Source organism: Uranotaenia lowii, chromosome 3 (genome assembly GCF_029784155.1).
Source record: "Uranotaenia lowii strain MFRU-FL chromosome 3, ASM2978415v1, whole genome shotgun sequence".
NCBI classification, from domain to species: Eukaryota; Metazoa; Arthropoda; class Insecta; order Diptera; family Culicidae; genus Uranotaenia; species Uranotaenia lowii.
The window spans coordinates 14456127-14474847 of NC_073693.1; the positions used below are offsets into that span (position 1 = coordinate 14456127).

General features: G+C 37.4%; 1 protein-coding gene across 3 annotated transcripts in view; it reads right to left on the reverse strand.

The window, feature by feature from the left end:
* Positions 1-4519: 4519 nt before the first annotated feature.
* LOC129758709 (multiple C2 and transmembrane domain-containing protein) overlaps positions 4520-18721 on the reverse strand; it is a 140907-nt gene continuing 126705 nt past the window's right edge. For all 3 annotated transcript variants that reach the window (XM_055756303.1, XM_055756302.1, XM_055756301.1), the window contains exon 15: positions 4520-18691. In XM_055756303.1, the coding sequence (XP_055612278.1) occupies positions 18611-18691 (81 nt within the window). In that variant the 3' untranslated portion in view covers positions 4520-18610. The remainder of the gene's footprint in view (positions 18692-18721) is intronic.

An 18721-nucleotide genomic window follows, 5' to 3' on the forward strand; every position in this document is an offset into this window, starting at 1 on the left:
AACATTTAATTATGCTTTTTAATGAAGCATTCTAGCGGCAAGCAAAAAACGAGATATCATCTCGTATTTGGTGCGCAATGAGTTAATATTGCAGTTTTTAAAATCAAATTTCTTACTAAAATCATTTTTTGGTTCAAGTTTTCAGAACTGAAAATCTGATAATATTGATCTCTTACTTTTTTCTAATTTGATTTATTTTCATCAAAGGTTCAAATCATTTTATTTGCAAAATAGTTTGGATGATTGGGCTTGTTTAATTTGAGTAAAGAATAAGTTTTTTTTTAAGAAATGGGAGACGCTTCTAAAAAAGCTAGTTTTATACCGAAATCCACTAAGTTTGATCTAACAGACTCTTAAACAATTTCACAGATTTTAACCATCGATAAAAAAGAATGAAGCTCACCTTTTAGGTTCAGGATCAATTTTCAAAAGTTTCGATTTAATTACGAAAACTTTTAATGTCAAAGTACTTGAAAATTAAAAATCATATAGTTACAAACATAATTTGCTTTTTTTTTATTCGTGCATTGTTGGACAAAAAATCATAGGTTAAAATCAGTCACCATAACCCCCCCCCCCCCCCATGAGTCGGTTCTTCCTACGGCCCTGGTATGTTGGTAATCCACCATGGGTGCACGGATTCACTGCAGTTTCTGCCTAAGTATGTTGTTCACATGCATTCTTTAGATTATTAAAGGTCGACAAATCTCCAATGCAACGCGTACCCCATACCCTAACCCAATGGCTTCGTATGAACTGTTATGTGTAGAGAATATAAGATATAAGAAAACAATAATAAAAGTGAGATAATAGAGCCATCGAAAATATCGAATTTATTCCTTTGAATAACTTTAAACAAAGATCTTTGATAAATAACGAACAGCTTTCATTATTCTTTCCGAAGCGTGTAAGACAAAGAATTATTTCAATCTGAAAAGCTCCCTCTCAGAAATCCACTTAGAATCCAATTGAGACTTAACCACTACCAATAGAATCATACGACGGTTGCAAAATAAACTATGTATGCGAGTGTAAAACAGATCGTGTTTATTTGTGTAAATGTGAGAGAGAGCAACATGATGAGATGAAAATCGAACGGAAAAGAATGCAGTTAATAGAGTATAGGGAACATCCATAAATGACGTAGCTTTTAATTTTGAGTTTTTATACCCCCCCTCCCCCCTCGTAGCATTTCATCACAAAGTCATAGACCCCCCCTAGATAATAACGTAGCTTTAATAACCCCCCCCCCCCCATTTTTTAAAATCGGTTTATAATTTTTACTTTTACTTCTAATAGGGGAATATGCCCTATTATGCGCCACCTAAGCGAATCGCTGATTTTCTTTGTATTCCACGTACAAATTGTGTTAAAAATGGGTGCAATCGTAGAAAAAAATTGTTTTCTACAAATGCCTATGATTTTTTATTACTCAAATTGCTATAGTTGCTTCAAAAACTTGATTTTAAAAAAACCTTATTTAAAGCCACAGAACAAAACTGTGTTGCAAATACGCGCCGCCGTGTATTCAATACGCGCCTAGCAGCCGAACACACCCGAAAGCAGCCGAAGACCGAAAACACACCAATACTTACAGACACTTTGACTGAAAAGAAAATCAAAATGAACTAATCAAAATTTTAAAAAAAATGAAAAGTAGATTTTTTGGGCTGATTGAACGCTCAAAATGTGGTTTTAGACTTTTTGTTCATTTTCAATGAAAATTGGCCTTTTTGAAAAATTAATGCTATTTTCAGCCTACTATGATTGGCGCGTTATAGCGAGCGCATGGGCCGTGATAAAACATACCCATAAAAAGCATACCATAGCGAGTTCGGTATAATTTTTTAGCATTAAATCGTAGTTTAGATTCTCCTCTATCGATGTGTCAGAAAATATTGTCTTATTCGTTTTTCTTTGCTTGGTGACACCTTATTGAAAGTGTTTTAAAATTTAGATCTAAATGAAGAAAAACCTAAATTGTGAAATTATCACGACACAGGAGCATTTTAAGGAATAATTCATACTTGCCATGACCAATCACAGCATTTAGAACAAATTTTTAATATTTTGCAGGCTTAAAATGCTTCAGATTCTTCAAAACAAGGGTGGCGCGTATTAGCCACATGGGGCGTTATATGAACTTTTCCCCTACGCTTGAAAACAGTCGGGCAGTAGGAGTCAAAAGCTACATGTTCAGACTGGATTGAATTAGGCATAATATTGCTCAAATCCATAGAGGAAATGTCAAACAATGCATCAAAGTTCTTATTCCCAGCAGCAGATGGATTGGGGACCTTCAACCCAAAATCTTTTTGTACAGTGGCAGTTTTGGTGGCAGGAACCGGTTCGGTAAAACAGTTAGAAGGCTGCTACGAAAAGATTTGCAGCATTTTTGGTTTGTGCATTTCACGAGTTGCAAATACTGACTGCTTCTGAGCTGCAAACCAATCAGCAGCTTTTTCGTTCAAATCCGCCATCTCCGCGTGATCCGGCTCAATATATTCGGCATGATCGGGATAGTCATCGACCCGAACTTCACTCCACACGGAAGCGAGCGTTTGTCCTGCATGACCGAAATTCTTCCTTTCAAGTTCAGGATCTGGCTGTCCAAATGTGAACCCTGAAACTGTTTTTTTTTTCGATATTTAAATAAAGCTACGTAGCTTTACTTGAACCCCTACCCCCCCTCTCGTCACACATCGTCACACAAAGTCAAACCACCTCCCTCCCCCCCAAATGCTACGTCATTTATGGATGTTCCCATAGTTGTGAAGAGTAGACGTGCTTTGTAGAAAGTTAAAAAAAACTGCTTGTCGGTGATTTAATCAGACCAATTTGACATTTGATCGCTTATTTATTTTTTTTCTGTTTTCAGTCCCGGGGCCATGATGCCTCTAGTATGGTGATCTCATATGCCAAATCGCCATTCCGCCATATTGAAAAAAGTTTTGACAGCTGGCTGTAGTGTTTACGAAAAAAGGGGTCCAGGGATGCCAGGTGTTAGAGATAAAAAATCAGATGGCAAAAAAGTGTGTATGTGCTCAAGCCAATCGTAAACGAAAGATCAAAAGATTCAAAACTGTACTGGGGTTTAGTTTATTTTATTATATTTAAATTGAGTTTTCGGAAAAAAGCAATGATATGAGTATATCATTATCACTTTTTTATAATAAATTTACAATACAGTTCGGTCTATCCGTATGTTCCGAAAAAGAAAAACTTTTCATTGACCGTTATGATAGAAAGGATCTTAAAGGGTGGAACAAACAACCAAAACCCTAAACCGGATGTTGCTTGTTCCTTATTCTTGTTACCTTATCCAAAGAGCTATTTTGTTTCCCTCCAATCGAAAAGTGTTGGATGAAAATAAAAGTAAATCGGTTCTGCTAAAGGAATGCTATAAATTCTGCTATTGATAATTTTCATGATTAAATGATAAACGATTTTATGGTTTGAAATTTTTTTTTCAAATAACTGTTGCATCATGTAAATACTGCTTAAGCCTTTTTCAATATTAACATATTCAGTTAATCTACCTTCACCACCACCCACGAGCAGCGCTGAGCTGGAGCTTTGCTGCACTTGAGGATGACTAGCAATTGGACAGCATCACCTGCAGAATCCTTCAGGGGCTCAATACATTCCGGACAATCAACAGTCTGCAGTGGATCGAACTGATTCCCCAACCAACTCATCGGACTTATCGTCATGCTGCTCAGGCGCCTAACGTTGCGCCTATTTTCCTATTTCAGCTCATCGGTCCCATCATTCAAAAGTGCCAAAAACTTCATCTGATTTTCCCAAATGCTACCCATCAGATCCGGATTACTCGATTGGATCTTCTGGAGCAGCGATGGCAACAGACGGGGGTCCTCCTGAAGCAGCTTTTTCATCTCGATGAAGATCGGATGTTCCTGCAGGAGGGCGCTTCTCGGACGATGGAATGTAACGCCTCGCCATGTTACCATCCGATTCGATGACTTTCTGCTGCTTCTAGATAGCTCTTGAAAGAAAAAAGTGTTGAATAAGCATAAATTTGTCATAAGTAATGCAAAATTAATGTTATTCACCGCTACCGACAAAGCTGGCACCGTCGTTTATAGGTCCAACTTCTTCCAGCTTTGCTTACCAGCCCGGAGCTCAGCCGGAAGATTTTGTTTCGATTCTATGAATTATATTTGCAAAAATCAAGGCGAAATCTTTGTCTAAGCAATAGCTTGGTGATTGGCAAAACTTCGTGTTTTACAAAAAATCAGAGCACCTGGCATCCCAGCCAGCCAGCAGCCAGCCGAACAGCCAGCTGTCAAATTTCGGCTCCTCCTCCGCATCCAACCCTCGTCTACTTTTTGCCAAAGAGAGACCACCATATCTAGAGGCATCATGCCCGGGGCTTCTCACTTGAATCCCGCACGAGAGAATAAATTTGCTAACATGTATTAATTGTGATTCGCATTAACATTGTTAACGATGCGATTTTATGTTTGCTGGGATGTCATCATAAATAAGCTAAACTACATTTCGATAATTTTCAATTCTTTTATTTCACAGACGTGTTTGGATTCGAAAACTCCTTTCTCCAGGTCAATAAAAAAAATGTGTATCAATCACACGATTGTAATGTGATTTGTTTCGATCTCTTCATCTGATCTTGATTTCATTTCTGTTTTGAAATAGTAACTTTGACAATGCGAAAAACACTCGACTCCCGTCCAAAATATCCTTCTCGTTTTGCTTTTCTGCTTGATTTTCTTACTCTTTCGTTTTTTCCTCTTCTTTAATGAGTTGAATAATGTGTTTGTCAATTGTGTAATATGAAAATGGTGTGTAAAATGTAGAAAAAACTGGAAAATGGTGAACTTGAATCTTTACTTTTCTATAAAAAATCACAAGGAATGAAATCGTAAATAATGAAGCTTCAAAATGAATCACCTTTTAATGTTTTTCGTTTTGTTTTCTCTGTCTATTCTAACTAGTCAGTTGATTCTAGGAGCTGAATGTAGATATTCTTGACAACGAAAAACGTTCGTACATAATAGAGTGTATAAGTATAATTAGGTGGATTTTCGAAAACGTTTTTGTTTTTTTTTTCAAACTTTCGTTTCAAATTAACACAGTCTCTTTTTGGGTTTTTTTATGGCTCATACTTCTTCCCGATGGCTGTTTCGAAATAAAAAAAAAACTGAATCGACTCGAACTACAACAATACTCCTAGATGTTATCTACTCTTTTAACGGCTGGTGTTTAACTTTCTGTGCCCTGGGATAGAAATAGTTAGTTTGGGGGCACAAACAGTGGCTTTTTGTTACTTTAGGATTGATTTATTTATTTCTTTTTCTACCCTCCCTCATCATAACAAACGACGAATTGTTCTAAGATGTTCGATTTTGGTTTTTGCTTACTCGTAGTTTTGATTATTCGTCTGTTTTGGTCAAGGTTTGTTTTTTTCCTTAGTTTATTTTAATATGATTTTTCTCGACTTGAATGGAAAAGCATTTATTACAGCCCTGTGTTTGGAATTGGCTTTGGTGGAATTGCAATTGAGATTTGATTTTTCAAAGCGGAAAATAAACGATCGAATCCAACCAAGTTCGAACCTTTTGACCTGATTCGTGATGGTACTTGTTGCGTTTTGATGTTTGCCAATGGGGTTGATGGATTTCGGTCAACAGTTTCGATCGTTGGATTGAGTTTTTTTTTCTCGAGATGAACTAGTTTTTCTTTTTGAATTACCAAGGACAGGTCGTTGATGATTTTCGTAGTTGCTTATCACTTTCTACCAGGTTTTCTACAGGTTTTGTCATATCCTATCTACTGGTTTGGTTTCAACTTCCTGTTATGCTTCGATCATAAGCATATCAGCGTGTATGATGTGAGTGGTTTTTTTCTTTGCTATTTGATCGGATCACTTTGACTACAGACTTTGGCTCGTTTTTGTTATTAACTGATGGAAGTGATAATTCATTGATTCAGTGAGAAGTGATTCGCTCATTGGTGAAATGGCATGCGGATTCCTGTTTCAAAGACAGGAGGATTAGGAACAAGTTTGGAAACAATGCAAGGTATCTCGAGATTCCGCTTCGGAAAGCGAAAGTCGGAGATCGATTGATAACAATGCCTAAATTTTGCGTAATAATCATCCATATGAAAAAAAGGATTATATAAGTGAATATGAATAATTTTTTTAGTAGGTATTTAAAACAATTTTTAATTCAAATTTTGGGCTTTTTTCCATACTTTTCAACACAAAATCTCTGAAGAAGATGTAACGGCTTTTACGGCTGCTGAAAAGGATTTTTCTAAATCAAAGTAATTTCCAATAGTATAAAGAAAACCAAATTTTGATAAATTATTTTTAAATATGTTATAATAGCTAATTAAATTTTTGATGGATTGAAATTGTTTGAGTTCTTTAATGATCTGAATTATGTTTAAAAACTGTGAAAAAACCAACGAGGACAAACCTATAAAAATTATCTCATTTCTCATGTTATTTTTGAACATCTAGAACTATTGAAAAAACAATTTTCTTTTTTTGGCAAAAATTGCTTAGTTAGAGGTCAATAAAGTTATTTCCGTTAACATTTTTTTTTTCAACGGATTCATAGTATATGCAGTTGAGGGTTAAAAAACATTTCAGAATATAATCCGGCCAATGTCCAGGTTAATGCCGAGTATTATCGAAACTAAAAAAAATATTAAGAAAATGAAGAAAATCAGTGAAAATCAATTGTAATTTTCGGGATTCTTAAGCTTTGCTGAGAATAAAATTAACAAACCGAGCATTCTGGAATGCAAAAATTATTATTAGCTTTTCAATCAACATTATTGAAGCTTTCCTTTCTCCTTTCCTTTTCTCGAAAAAAAAATCAAAAATCTAATAAAATGATAGCTGTTTAAATTGGACCAATCGGCAATACTGAGTTCTTCTAATGAATAATTTCCATTCCAATTTCAGTCTTAGAATTTGAATTAGAATAAAAAAATTTCAACTGATTTAACCGAAGGCACTTCTGTTTTTGAATAACCCTCTACTGAAGTAAATATCTTAGTTCAGCATATCATTCTCCAATAAACCATTTTCAAATTATTTTAATCATAAAAACGGTATCATAGTTGGATTGCAATTTTCATTGAGTGATTCTCTGAACATGAAATGTTCTATGTTTTTCATCTCATCTTCATCATCCAGATTCAATTCATTCAGATTTTTCGTCTTGTGTTGTTTCTTCAGTAACTGAAGTTCAGTTTCATGATTTTTCTGACTTTCGAGAGCTCGACATTTTTTCATTTAGATTCCTGTACTATTTTTCAATGATAACTGATTCTGTGTTTGGAAAATCTCCATTTTGAATTTATGTTTTCAAATGTAACTTTTGTTACATTTAGATGAAAAATTTGAGAAAATTTTCTGTTTTTTTAATTATTTGATGAAAATCATATTATCCGCTTAATGTTTTTGAACTTTTCAAACATTTTATAGAAATATTTTTTTTTTTGTGTTTTGAAGATATAAAGTCGAAATAATATTTGGATAAGGAATTAAAAATTTGACAATTCTTGCTATGGATCTGATTATAACTTGGATTCTCAATTGAGAATTAGAATTTTAATGTATTTTGTCTACCGTAAAACGGGGTAACTTTGATTACCGGGGTAAATTTGACCAACAAAACACTTTTCCACATTATCATCAATAACTCAGTCTATAGTTTGAATTTTCGAAAACTGTTTTCTACGTTTGAAAGCCTATTAAATGTGTATCAAATAGGCAAAATTTGGTTTGTATTTGATTTTTTTTCTGTTAGTAAAAAATCTAATTTCAAAATCTTTAAATATCTATTTTTCCAAGGCTCGCAAACAAACAGCTCTCCTGATGATACCAAAAAGCATTTAGAAGCAAACGGGTTGTTTAATGTGAAAGAACAACTATTTTTCTTTGAACAGTTACAGTGCTATTTTTATAGTCATTTTATGATCAGTTTTTGAAATTTAAAAAATAAGATAATTTTTCAAGAGTAAGCCCGTATTTGACACATGGATATCAGATCGTTAATTTTGAAGAAAAAATGAAAATGGAATTAGTGGGAGGGCCTGGAGGAATGTGTGAAGATAAAATTTAATTTGTATTTTGAAGCTCAAACTATTTAGCAATTATGATTATTTTTGCCCCTAAATGTATGCAGCATCATGTTTTTTTCGATTATGAATATTTTTAAAATAAAACGATAAAAATCATGGTTAAATTGATAAACTAGCATTTTTAAATATTATGAAGGTGTTTTTTTTCCCTTTATGATTAAGAAAACTCGTTAAAACCGTCAGAATAGAGACTGATCAATGTCACCCCAAAGCATCAAATTCTGAACAGAGACGAAATCGATTTTCAAATCAGATTTAAAGAGGTCTTATAAATTTCTGCTCCCATGGTTTACGTTCATAGAAGTCCAGCACTGGTTTTAAAAATATTCAACATGCCAACATTCCCCTTAACAAAAAAAAAAAAAAAAATAATCGAACTATATTGAAAAAAGTGGTCAATATTACCCCGGGATACGGTATCAAAACTTGATTTGAGCTCATGATTTTGATTTCAGATACTGAAGTGTGGTTCTAAATTAAATCTGTTTTGAGGTTTTAAAATCTGTAACTCTTACAGTTGTGTCTAATAGAGGTAATCAATACATTGCGAATTCCATTATGCATTTGAAAAATCTAATCTGAGTTTTCATTTTTGATAAGTTTATTGACTCTTCCGTATTAACAATTTTTATTTGAAGATACCAGAAACTAACTTCTATGCAGACATAATGGTTACTTGAAGGCAATATACCGAACTCATTTCCAGTTGTCTTGCACGTTTAAAATGTTATGTATTCATCGGGATGGTATATGAAAATAATCTAATATCAGTATTTGATTTCTCAAACAATTTTCAGAATCTTGTAACTTGATAAGAATAATAAGAATTCAATATCAGAACGTTGGATTGAGAACTGGAATTACTAACTTACAGAATCAGGATTTATCAATAGATTTAAAAACAAAAGTTTTTAAATTAAAAATCTGGATTTAGACTCCCGATTTAAAGGGCGAAAAAACAATAATTTTTAAATTAATTCCAGAAAACTGAGTAATTTTTTTTAAGCTGTTCATCTTCTTTTTTTTTCATCTTTTCTGAAAACTTTTTTTTTGTTTCGATTATAGTCGTTTTACCATCTTTATGGCATTCGCGACTTTATTAACGTTACAGTTGGCGGATCGTTATTGAAAAACTATCCGGTACAACCGTGTTCGATGTTTACTCTTGGGCTCGAACTCACGGACATCGGCTCAGGAGACAACAGACTTGCCAACTGAGCTATATCACAAGCCCTTTTCTGAAAACGTTGTTTTTTGATTTGATGGATTCAGAAAAAAGTATTGAAGCAATCGATCGTTCATGATTGAAATTACTTCGTTAAGTTGAGAAAGGAATTTTACGGGGTGTACATAACCTTTAAACGGCTCTGATCTATCAAAATACCACTCGGACGATTTCCTGCGAAGAATTTATCCCATATCGACTTGGGCAAATTTTCTATCGCCGAAGTTATCCTTTCGCGAGTATATTCTCCGACAGTGTTGGACTCATTCGCTTATGATGTCAACTGTAAAGAAGTTCTATTTTTCCTCACTACTCGGATACTTCTCTGAGGTAGAGTCAATTTTCCAGCACTTGATCGGTATTGCTGAGAAACCAGCAAATGATCTGTCAGACTCGAATTTTTTATTGTTTTAGAAATTTATTTCACGTTTCGCGTTAAAAAAGTGTATGTTAGCTTGTCGTTCGCAACGGTGATGATATCTTTTTTTTATATTTTAGCAAAGAAGCAATTTAGACTCAAGGTAAATTTTTTGAAGACCTTAAGTATTTCGTCAAAGAAACTAAGATTTTTTTTAAATTTCCGATGGAGCAAGATGAACCAAAACTTGTCAGGAAGCGGTCAACCCAGTGTGGTGGATATTAATTTATTTTATTATAAAAATTTAAATAAACTACTATTTATGACAACTGTGAGGGTTTAATATTGAATTTATTGTTGAAATCTATTTTGGACCTTACAAATTTCCTTATTATTTTGAAATTGATTTTGTTAGTTTTTGAAAAAAAAAATTGATTTCCAGCAAATCAGATGAGTTTGCTGAAAACCAGCGGGACAAAAACCAGCCAAATTTGGCCGGTTTCCAACACAAAAAAATTTACTATGCATGGAACGGAAATGGATTATGCAATCGAACACATGCAACGGAAATGGACTATGCGAACGAAACTGATGGAACCCTCTATGGATGAAGAAATATGCAACGAACTCGGACTGTTCTAACGGAACTTATTGGATAAAACGACCCAAATGTGTCAGTCGCAAACGGTAGCCTGTGGGGTACCAGGACGCACCCCACTGCCACAGTTGGATACACTGAAAACTTCAGTAGCTCCCAGCAAGAGAAGCAGGTCCCAGTCATAGGAAGAGATGGACCAAGGGGCTTAAAAAAATGTGGCCTTTTGGAGGCAGCCTGTGACCAGTGCGTGTGTTAGAAGGCCATGATCATTAGGAACCATCGTGTTAGTCGTTCAAATGTGCGAAGGAATTGCTTGCGTGGAGAGGAGACGGACTGTATCATACATCATCGGCACAACGAGCATGAAATTGCGCGACGAACGAGCACCATGGCGCTGATCTGAACAGGCGAATAGGCAGCCATAGGCGGGCTTCACAAGTGGCGCAAAGGGGCGTAAGCCCAGAATGGGGCCGTAGTCCGGTTCCGGGGGCAATGGCTTTTACTTAGAGCGATAACTTCACAAGAAACGTTGAGACAGTACACATGACTTTTGACTGTGATACCTAGTGCACCGCAGAGTCGGATAAAACCCGCGTTAAAAGTTTCATCATACGACCAGGTGAGAAGTGGCTGCCGCTCCCGGAACCCGTACCGTTGGAAGATTCCCTAATGCCCTTAGGACTTCTTTTTCGTTTCGCATGAAGTTTGCTGATCGGAGGACGAGGAGCACGTGCAGTTTGAGGCCGGTTATTATCGAAAGGCACCGTCATGGCTGCTAGCCGAAGCTTAGTGTCCTCAAGCGGCCGAAGACAACGATCCGTTCAACCGCTTGGACGCCGGCAGAAGGAACCGGAAGTCAGAGCAGTGCTGAAGTCCACCAAAGAAGCTGGCCTTCAAGAACCAAACAGCCAGTCGCTCATCAAGAAGCGTCATCCTTGGAGTCCGTAAGGCCAGCAGTAACGAGGTAGGAGTTGCAAAGCCCGTCATAATAATCTGTTCGAAAGTGGGGGTGGACACAGTATTTTTTCGTCCTATTGCCAATAAAGTGTGGAAGTTCGTCTCTTCAAGAGTCAGTGTTTCCTTTCGCGAGCTATCTCGAGGATATTGCCGACCCTGAGGCAAGGTTGCTGATTTTCGATCGGATGATTTTTTCCCCCGATCTAAGTCTCCAAAGATTTGATTCCTTAACATAGAAAGTCTGTTTTCTTTAGAAACGACGCTTTTCAGCATCAAATGTAGTTTGTTTTTCTTCCCCTCATTAGGCTCATTACTGATCAGCTATTTTCTGAGTTACTATCGACAACCAGTAAACAATCATCATTCGCCCTTGACGAAAAACTTGCGCATAGACGACGTCAAATCATTCGACGTCTTCTAGACTCGCTGACGATCATGCTTCGTCACGAATGCTTCATGAAGAAAAACGATTTAATTCTAGAAACTCAAGAGGTGCTCAAAAACCAAATCTATGTCAAAATTGGCTTATTTTCCTCTCAAGTTGTGTAAATTGTTTATCGAATATGGGTCTTAGTCTTTATCATGAGAATTGTCCACCTAGTAGTATGCTTCCTTGAGGGTCTGAGACTGGGCATGAATCAACAGCTTCGTCATCAACTCGCGCCGAATCAACTTGCTAACGATCGCTAACGAAAATCAACAGGGAACGCAAACAGAACAAAAAATCATTGTTCATGGTTCACTAATGGCGTTTTTTTTTTTATTCCATACGTAGGTGTGCGTGTGTGGTGTCATTTTGTTCTCCCTTCTGGATTTCTTCACTCGGTTCTTCACATCCTGATTGCCTTTTTTCGTGTCCGGATTGCACTGGACAGCAGATAGTACGATTTTGCTTGGCTAAGAGGTTCAAAATCGCAGCAATAATCATTTTCCCGTTCATTATTTCAACCGTTTTGCTTTCAGCCAAAAACAGCTGTTTAACGTTTTGACAACAACGTTGAGAGTATTGGTGAACTTCTCGCAAAACTGACTTTCTTCTCAGGTTGCCTCTTGCCTCTGGTTGCCTAGGTTGCCTCTGGTTTGCCTCCAGATGAAAAAAATACGTTATAAGACGGCGTTCTTCTGTTGCATGTTTTGATTCGTTCGCGAGTAAATGCTAACAGCGTCGTTATTGTGGTTGCGTCGGCAACGATTTGAAATTCTTAAATAACTGAAGCGAATATCAGTAAGCCTGCCCTGAGGCGTTTGAGGAGGGTTCTCAGCGGTGCTGGGTTGGCTCACTCACCCATAGGTTATAAACCGACATGGTCGACAAGATGCAGGAGTTTATGCGAAGTACCAACAACGTGCACACGCACATCAATATCAGGGTGCCGTTGATGGTGCTTCTGCAGAGTGCCGTCAAGGAAAAAACGGAGCTGGTGCAGATAAGGAGCTGGAGGAAGCAAAATTGGTTGCTTCTCAAGGACCTTCGAAGGAGTCCAAGCCGAGAAGAACCGCGTAAAGAGATCGCGACTCCCCCGTCGTAAACGATTCCTCCAAAAAAGGAGGGGTTCGAAATACGAGAATGCCGACAGAGAAAGCAGTGCTGGAGGCTGGTGAATAATTCGTAATTAAAAGAAAAATGCGAAAATAAAGGTTGTCTTAAAGCCAAAACCACCCCCAAAAACCCAAACATAAACGGGTGATGTCCAGGGGTGATTATCGCGGAAGCCAAAGAAGGCACAACTGTCCGAGCGCTATCGCAGGTCGCATCTATAGGAGCTCGAGAAAGTACTTTCCATCATACCTGGCATACGAAACGGATCAGCAGCTATGAAACTTAAAAAGGCGTACGGTGGATTGCAGATTGCGACGATTCGTCTCTCACCAACAACGGCCAACGTTCTACTGACGGTTGTTGTTGGGGGGTCAGTGACACAAATGCAACGCTGCTCTAATTGCAGTTGATGATCAAACTTTATAGAGAAAACACTTATCTCTAGTGACTATCTGTCTTCAGCAATTTGCTTCGATTTTTTGAGTACCAGTACCCTTACCTTGAATTTGAAAAAGCGCCGATGTGGTCAGGCTGGCGCGAGTCTTGTATTGGTATGCCAGGAGTACTGGGTTGGATTCCAGGTATTGGCAAGATAAACTTTTGGGTTCGATTCTTATAAGCAGCCGATTGGTAAGATGTATTTTATTCAATAAACTGACTGTATAATAGGAATGTTCAACCAGTTGCCAGGTGGCCACGGATGCCGCGATACTTGTAAGTAAACTACCCCACCTGATTGAGTCAACGAGTCGTTCTTCCAAAATATGCCTACTTCAACACACGATCTACATTCACTCCATAACAGTTCATACGAAACCATGGGGTCCGGGTATGGCGGCGATCTGCATTGGAGATTTGTCGAACTCAATAATCTAAAGAATGCATATGAGCACATACTTCGGCAGAAACTGCGGTGCGTCCGTGCACCCATGGTGGATTACCAACATACAACATACCAGTACCCTTACCTTGAATTTGATCGACCACGTGCTTCGCAATAAACGTTGAAACAGTGAAAAATACGTTCTCGTTTTGTTCCCTGATGGAGCAGCTGGACCAAGTGGCCCGTTTTGTTAAAAATTTGGAAGCCGATAAATCTTCTATGGAGTCATCTTATAAAATAGCAGAAGAACACTCGGTTTAAATCGGAGGAAGCTTTTAAAGACGCGCTGTCGCCGGATCCAGAGGAACACAGGTGTATTCTACGAGAGAAACAGTGCAGCTGAAGGTGGGTATTGCTGGAGGCATCTCAAAATATGTGAGGGTCTTCGATTTACCTCCAGAGGTCTCCGATACAGAAATTATTTCAGTTTTGTCAAGGTACGGTAATGCGAAAGACTTGTGAGGGAGAAGTTCCCAGCCGATCTCTAACTTGCTCTTTTCACCGGTGTTCGAGGCGTTTACATTAATTTGAGAAAAGAAATTCCAGCATCTCTCCTCCTCCTCCTCAATCGAAAAGGACTCCTGTATTATGGCGGCATAAAGCAAAAGTGCTTCCTCTACAAATCCGAAGGTCACTTAAAAGTTGAGTGCATTCAAAATAAAAATAACCCTACCAAAAACATCATACACAAAAAAAGGTCGGATAGAGTAACCGAGGAAAAAATTTGCAGCAGTTAACAATGTAGAACCGAGTGCAGTAACTCAAATCTACGGTACAAAAGGAACCAGCACAGTTGACACTCAACATGGTCCAACAGACATCTAGTGAATCGCAAGACGAAACGGTGATAACGGAGGTCGAAAATCCTAAAAAAAAAATAAAAAGGCAGCTCTCAAAGGGATCTTTTGGAGATTCGACAAACGAAACAGATAAGGAAGGGCACACAAGGAAGAAGAAGGAGTCGTCACCCAAAGAAGACGGCACTGGAGACAATAGCAAAAACGGTTAAAGATCGTGCAAAATCGGATTCTATAGCAATAAATAAGACGAAGAACAATATGTGTTTGATTGAATATTCCATTGAAAAGTAATTTGTGACTTTAAAGTAATTTTTTTTTAAATTTTAAAGTACATTTGTATTTGGAAATAAATAAAATGAAATTTTAAAGAAATTTTTTTCTGGGACTTTGGTAACCAATCTCGAAGCTGCAACGGACCCGAAGATGTGTTGAAGAAGAACACTTTAGACTACGGAAAATACCGCAAAAATGCCGAGAACACTAAATCCCTTCGCAGCACCATCTATTCATCGACTTTAAAGCCGCATATGACACGATAGACTGTGACGAGCTATGGAAAACCATGGACGAGAAAAGCTTTTCCGTGAAGCTGACCAGACTGATCAAGGCGGCGATGGATGGAACGCAGTGCTGTGTGCGGATCTCGGGTGAATTGTCGAGTTCATTCGCATCGCGCAGGGGGCTTCGACAAGGTGATGGTCTATCCTGCATGATGTTCAACGTGGCGCTAGAAGGTGTTATTCGACGAGCGGTGGGAGAAATGCGGGCACGATTTTCAACAGATCCAGTCAACTTATCTGCTTTGCCGATGATATTGATATAGTCGGCGATCATCTGCAGCGGTGGAGAAGATCTGTCGCAAACTGAAACGCGAAGCAAGAAGGATTGGGTTGATGATACGTCCAAGACGGAGTTTATGCTGGCTTACTTATCCAAAACCAACAGTCCGCTTGTCCAGTAATAACAAAGTCACGATCGACGGTGACAGGCTGGAAATAACAGTCGAAGATTTTGTCTATCTCGGCTCACTGGTGACCGCCAACAATAACACCAGCCGTGAGATCCGGCGACGAATGATCAGTGGAAGTCATCAGTGTAGATCCCACAAGCAACTGCGGTCGAGAAGACTTAGCCCTCGCACGAAGTGTAACCTGTAAATGACGCTCATTAGACCGGCTGTCCGCTACGACGCACAGACGAAGGATGAGCAACGAGCTTGTGCGACTCTACGGCGAACCTCATTGACACGGCTGACATTAACTTGAATGGTGTTTGACTCGATTATGGGGTCAACAACCTTAACCCTATTCTGCTTCATTAGGTAGGAAGATCTCTAACAGGCCAAACAGTCCTACAAATTTCAATCAGAAGAAGCTTTGTGAAACGAACAAACGAATTGTGAAAACCCCCACTAGAAGCTTTCACAATTCCTTCTTTCATCATATTTCTACCTACGAGACCACGAATTTGGTAAATAAATCCATCCTGTGTGACCTTATGATTGTCCGTCAATACGTACTGGCTATTATACTTGCCACCGAGCTCCGTGTTGGTTTCTACAACGATAGTTCAACAAAAAGTGCGTGTTGAAGAAGTAATAGTAATCTGAAGTGTACTCTGCTGCATGTGTGGTTGCCCTGTTGACCTCATCCTTTATCTTCAATCAACACTCCTTACGGAAGCTGGCAAAAGTTCATACAATGCGTTTTCCCTTCATTCGATTTCTGATCTGACTCTGTTTCATTCATCATTTCATCAACGAATGGGAGCAAATCACTTCTCACTAATACTGTTGTTCTAACGTGATGCAAAGCATAAAATATTTGCCTAATGAATTCAACAACAAACAGAAGTTATTTTTTGTTTTTTTTGGAGATGCTGAAATTCCTAACCTACGCTCTAAAATCAGTCACATAGCAATTGGATAAGCGGAATCGCGAAAATTAATGTGTCTGTATTTTGTATAAAAAAGACTTCAATTCATCCAATTCTAATTTGGGCAAAAGCATTTATCTACATTTTTTCCAAAGGTTGTTTCTTCAAATATAATTTTTCTTCAAGGGATTTGGTGTATGGGAATGCGTGTCTCGATTAAGGCCAACTAATGGTGCATATGATTGAAATAGTTTTGTTTTTCTTGTTTTTTTAATCTCTTTCGTCTTGTTTTTCTAAAACGGTGGATCCAATAGCAATACTCGTCGATCATAACAATATGTATGCGCGTGTTTCCATTTGTTTAGTTTTGTCGTCTTTTTTTATTCTTTTCAATTAATTTGACATTGGGGAAAAATATTAAATATATTTTTAATAATATGACTAATCAAAATACAATCCTACAATCTGGGTCGAGTCGCTCGATTGGCTTACGTTTGTTGGTTTCGTCATTTTCACCAAACGTTTTGCGCTCGAATCACATTTCAGTTTGTTTCCTCCTTCCGTTTCGTTTTTCTTCTCTTAATTTGATAATTGCTGATCACATGAAAGAACGAGGAATAAATTGGAATCAATATAGATAACAACAAGAAGATGTGAATATATATAAAAAATAGAAACGTTTTTTTCAGTTGCTTGCTCTTATGTGTAGTTTTTCCTTTGCTCAAGAAAGATGTTTGTATTTGTGTGTGTGTGATTCGTAAATTTGATTGTGAACGATTCGATGCGTGTCGATAATGAATACTGATAGTTTGCGTATGAGAGTTCCTCCTTTTGGTATTTTAGCTATTTACAAATTTGTGAGCGAATGAGTTTTCCTATAATTCGTAATATTTTTTCTTCCTCTAATTATTCGTTTTCGCATAATAGGAATCATTCATTTTAGTGCGATGATGCGATGTGAAGATGGCGTTTTTTCTTTATTTTTTTTTCTCTTTAGTTTGGCGTGCTTCTGGACGGAATTTCGGGGGAAAATGTGATTTTCCTTCCAGGCGATAGAAGCTTTGCGGACTAGATCCTTTTCTCAGATTCGCTCAGAGAAGACAACAGAATTTTTCAAGCGAAGTTACTCATTTATGTTTTCAACAGTTCTTATCTACATTGTACAATATCACTGGCTTGCTTTCGATTTCGGTTACTTCAGTTTAGTTTAGTGTTTGCTTCATAAAATGTGCGACGGAAAACTAGACAAAATTTGTTTGCAGTAGAACAATGTTTGAAGCTCTTTTTTCCAATTGGAAGATAAAAAAAACTTAACACTTGAATAAAAACGTTAGCAAATATTTCACACTTTTAAACGACAACAAGTAAGCTTCAATGAGGGTAATGTGACTTTGAATGTGACGAAGAAATTTGTCGTGGACAAAAATTGACAAGTACTCCTAGCTACAAAATGGTTCATTGCCCTTGGATTTTGGCAAGATAAGAAACTCAAAAAGTTTGCTTGTTAATGTCTTTTCCCTTTTTTCCTACCAGTTCCCTTATTTGAATAGTCTAAGAGTAAAGTAACCTAAAGAGCAGTATTAGATTTTGCTCTTGCTTCGTAAGCTTGAAGTTGTAAAAGTTTGGAGAGACTAGGATTGTTTTAATGTTTTGTAGATCGTTAGCTGAGAAAAGAGAAAACGTATCCCCACTTTTCGTTACATACTTTTTCTAAATGTAAGTAGACCTCTATAAGTTTGGTAAGTGTTTGCTAGAATCGATTTTCTGTTTTATGTGATGTTTCAAAGAGGTAAACAACAAGCAAAAAAGAAAGGCCCAACAATCCGATAGGTTTAGAAATAACATCTAACTTTCCGCTTTCCCCACTTATAAAGACTATGTAAGTAAAGAGTTCGATAATGATTCCTTCCTTAAAAAGCTTTAGTTTTTTCTCGACCCTAACCGCTAGTATATAAGTTTTCGTTAAGTGCGTGTTTGGTTTTTTTTTCTGTTTTAATATTACGAGAAAAAATGGAAGAAGGGAAGTTGATTCTTTCCGTAACAACGTTTCGACTATATCAAATATCTAAGAGAGAAGAGCAAAACCGATAACCTTACGTAAGTATGTATATCAGTAAGTAAGTATATGAATGAACTAGACTAGGATTGTTTTTGTTAGTTGTCCTTTTTGCTGATATTTAGAACCTTCCGCAGGTTGTCCCTAAAGTACCGCCTTAGGGTTGTTTGGTGGCATTACGAAGTTTTGTGCTTCTTCCGAGGATCCCTTCGAGCAGGTTCCGGGGTCGTATGAAGGGGCAGTTCTCGCCACATGATCTACAACCAAATTTTCAATCACTAAACATT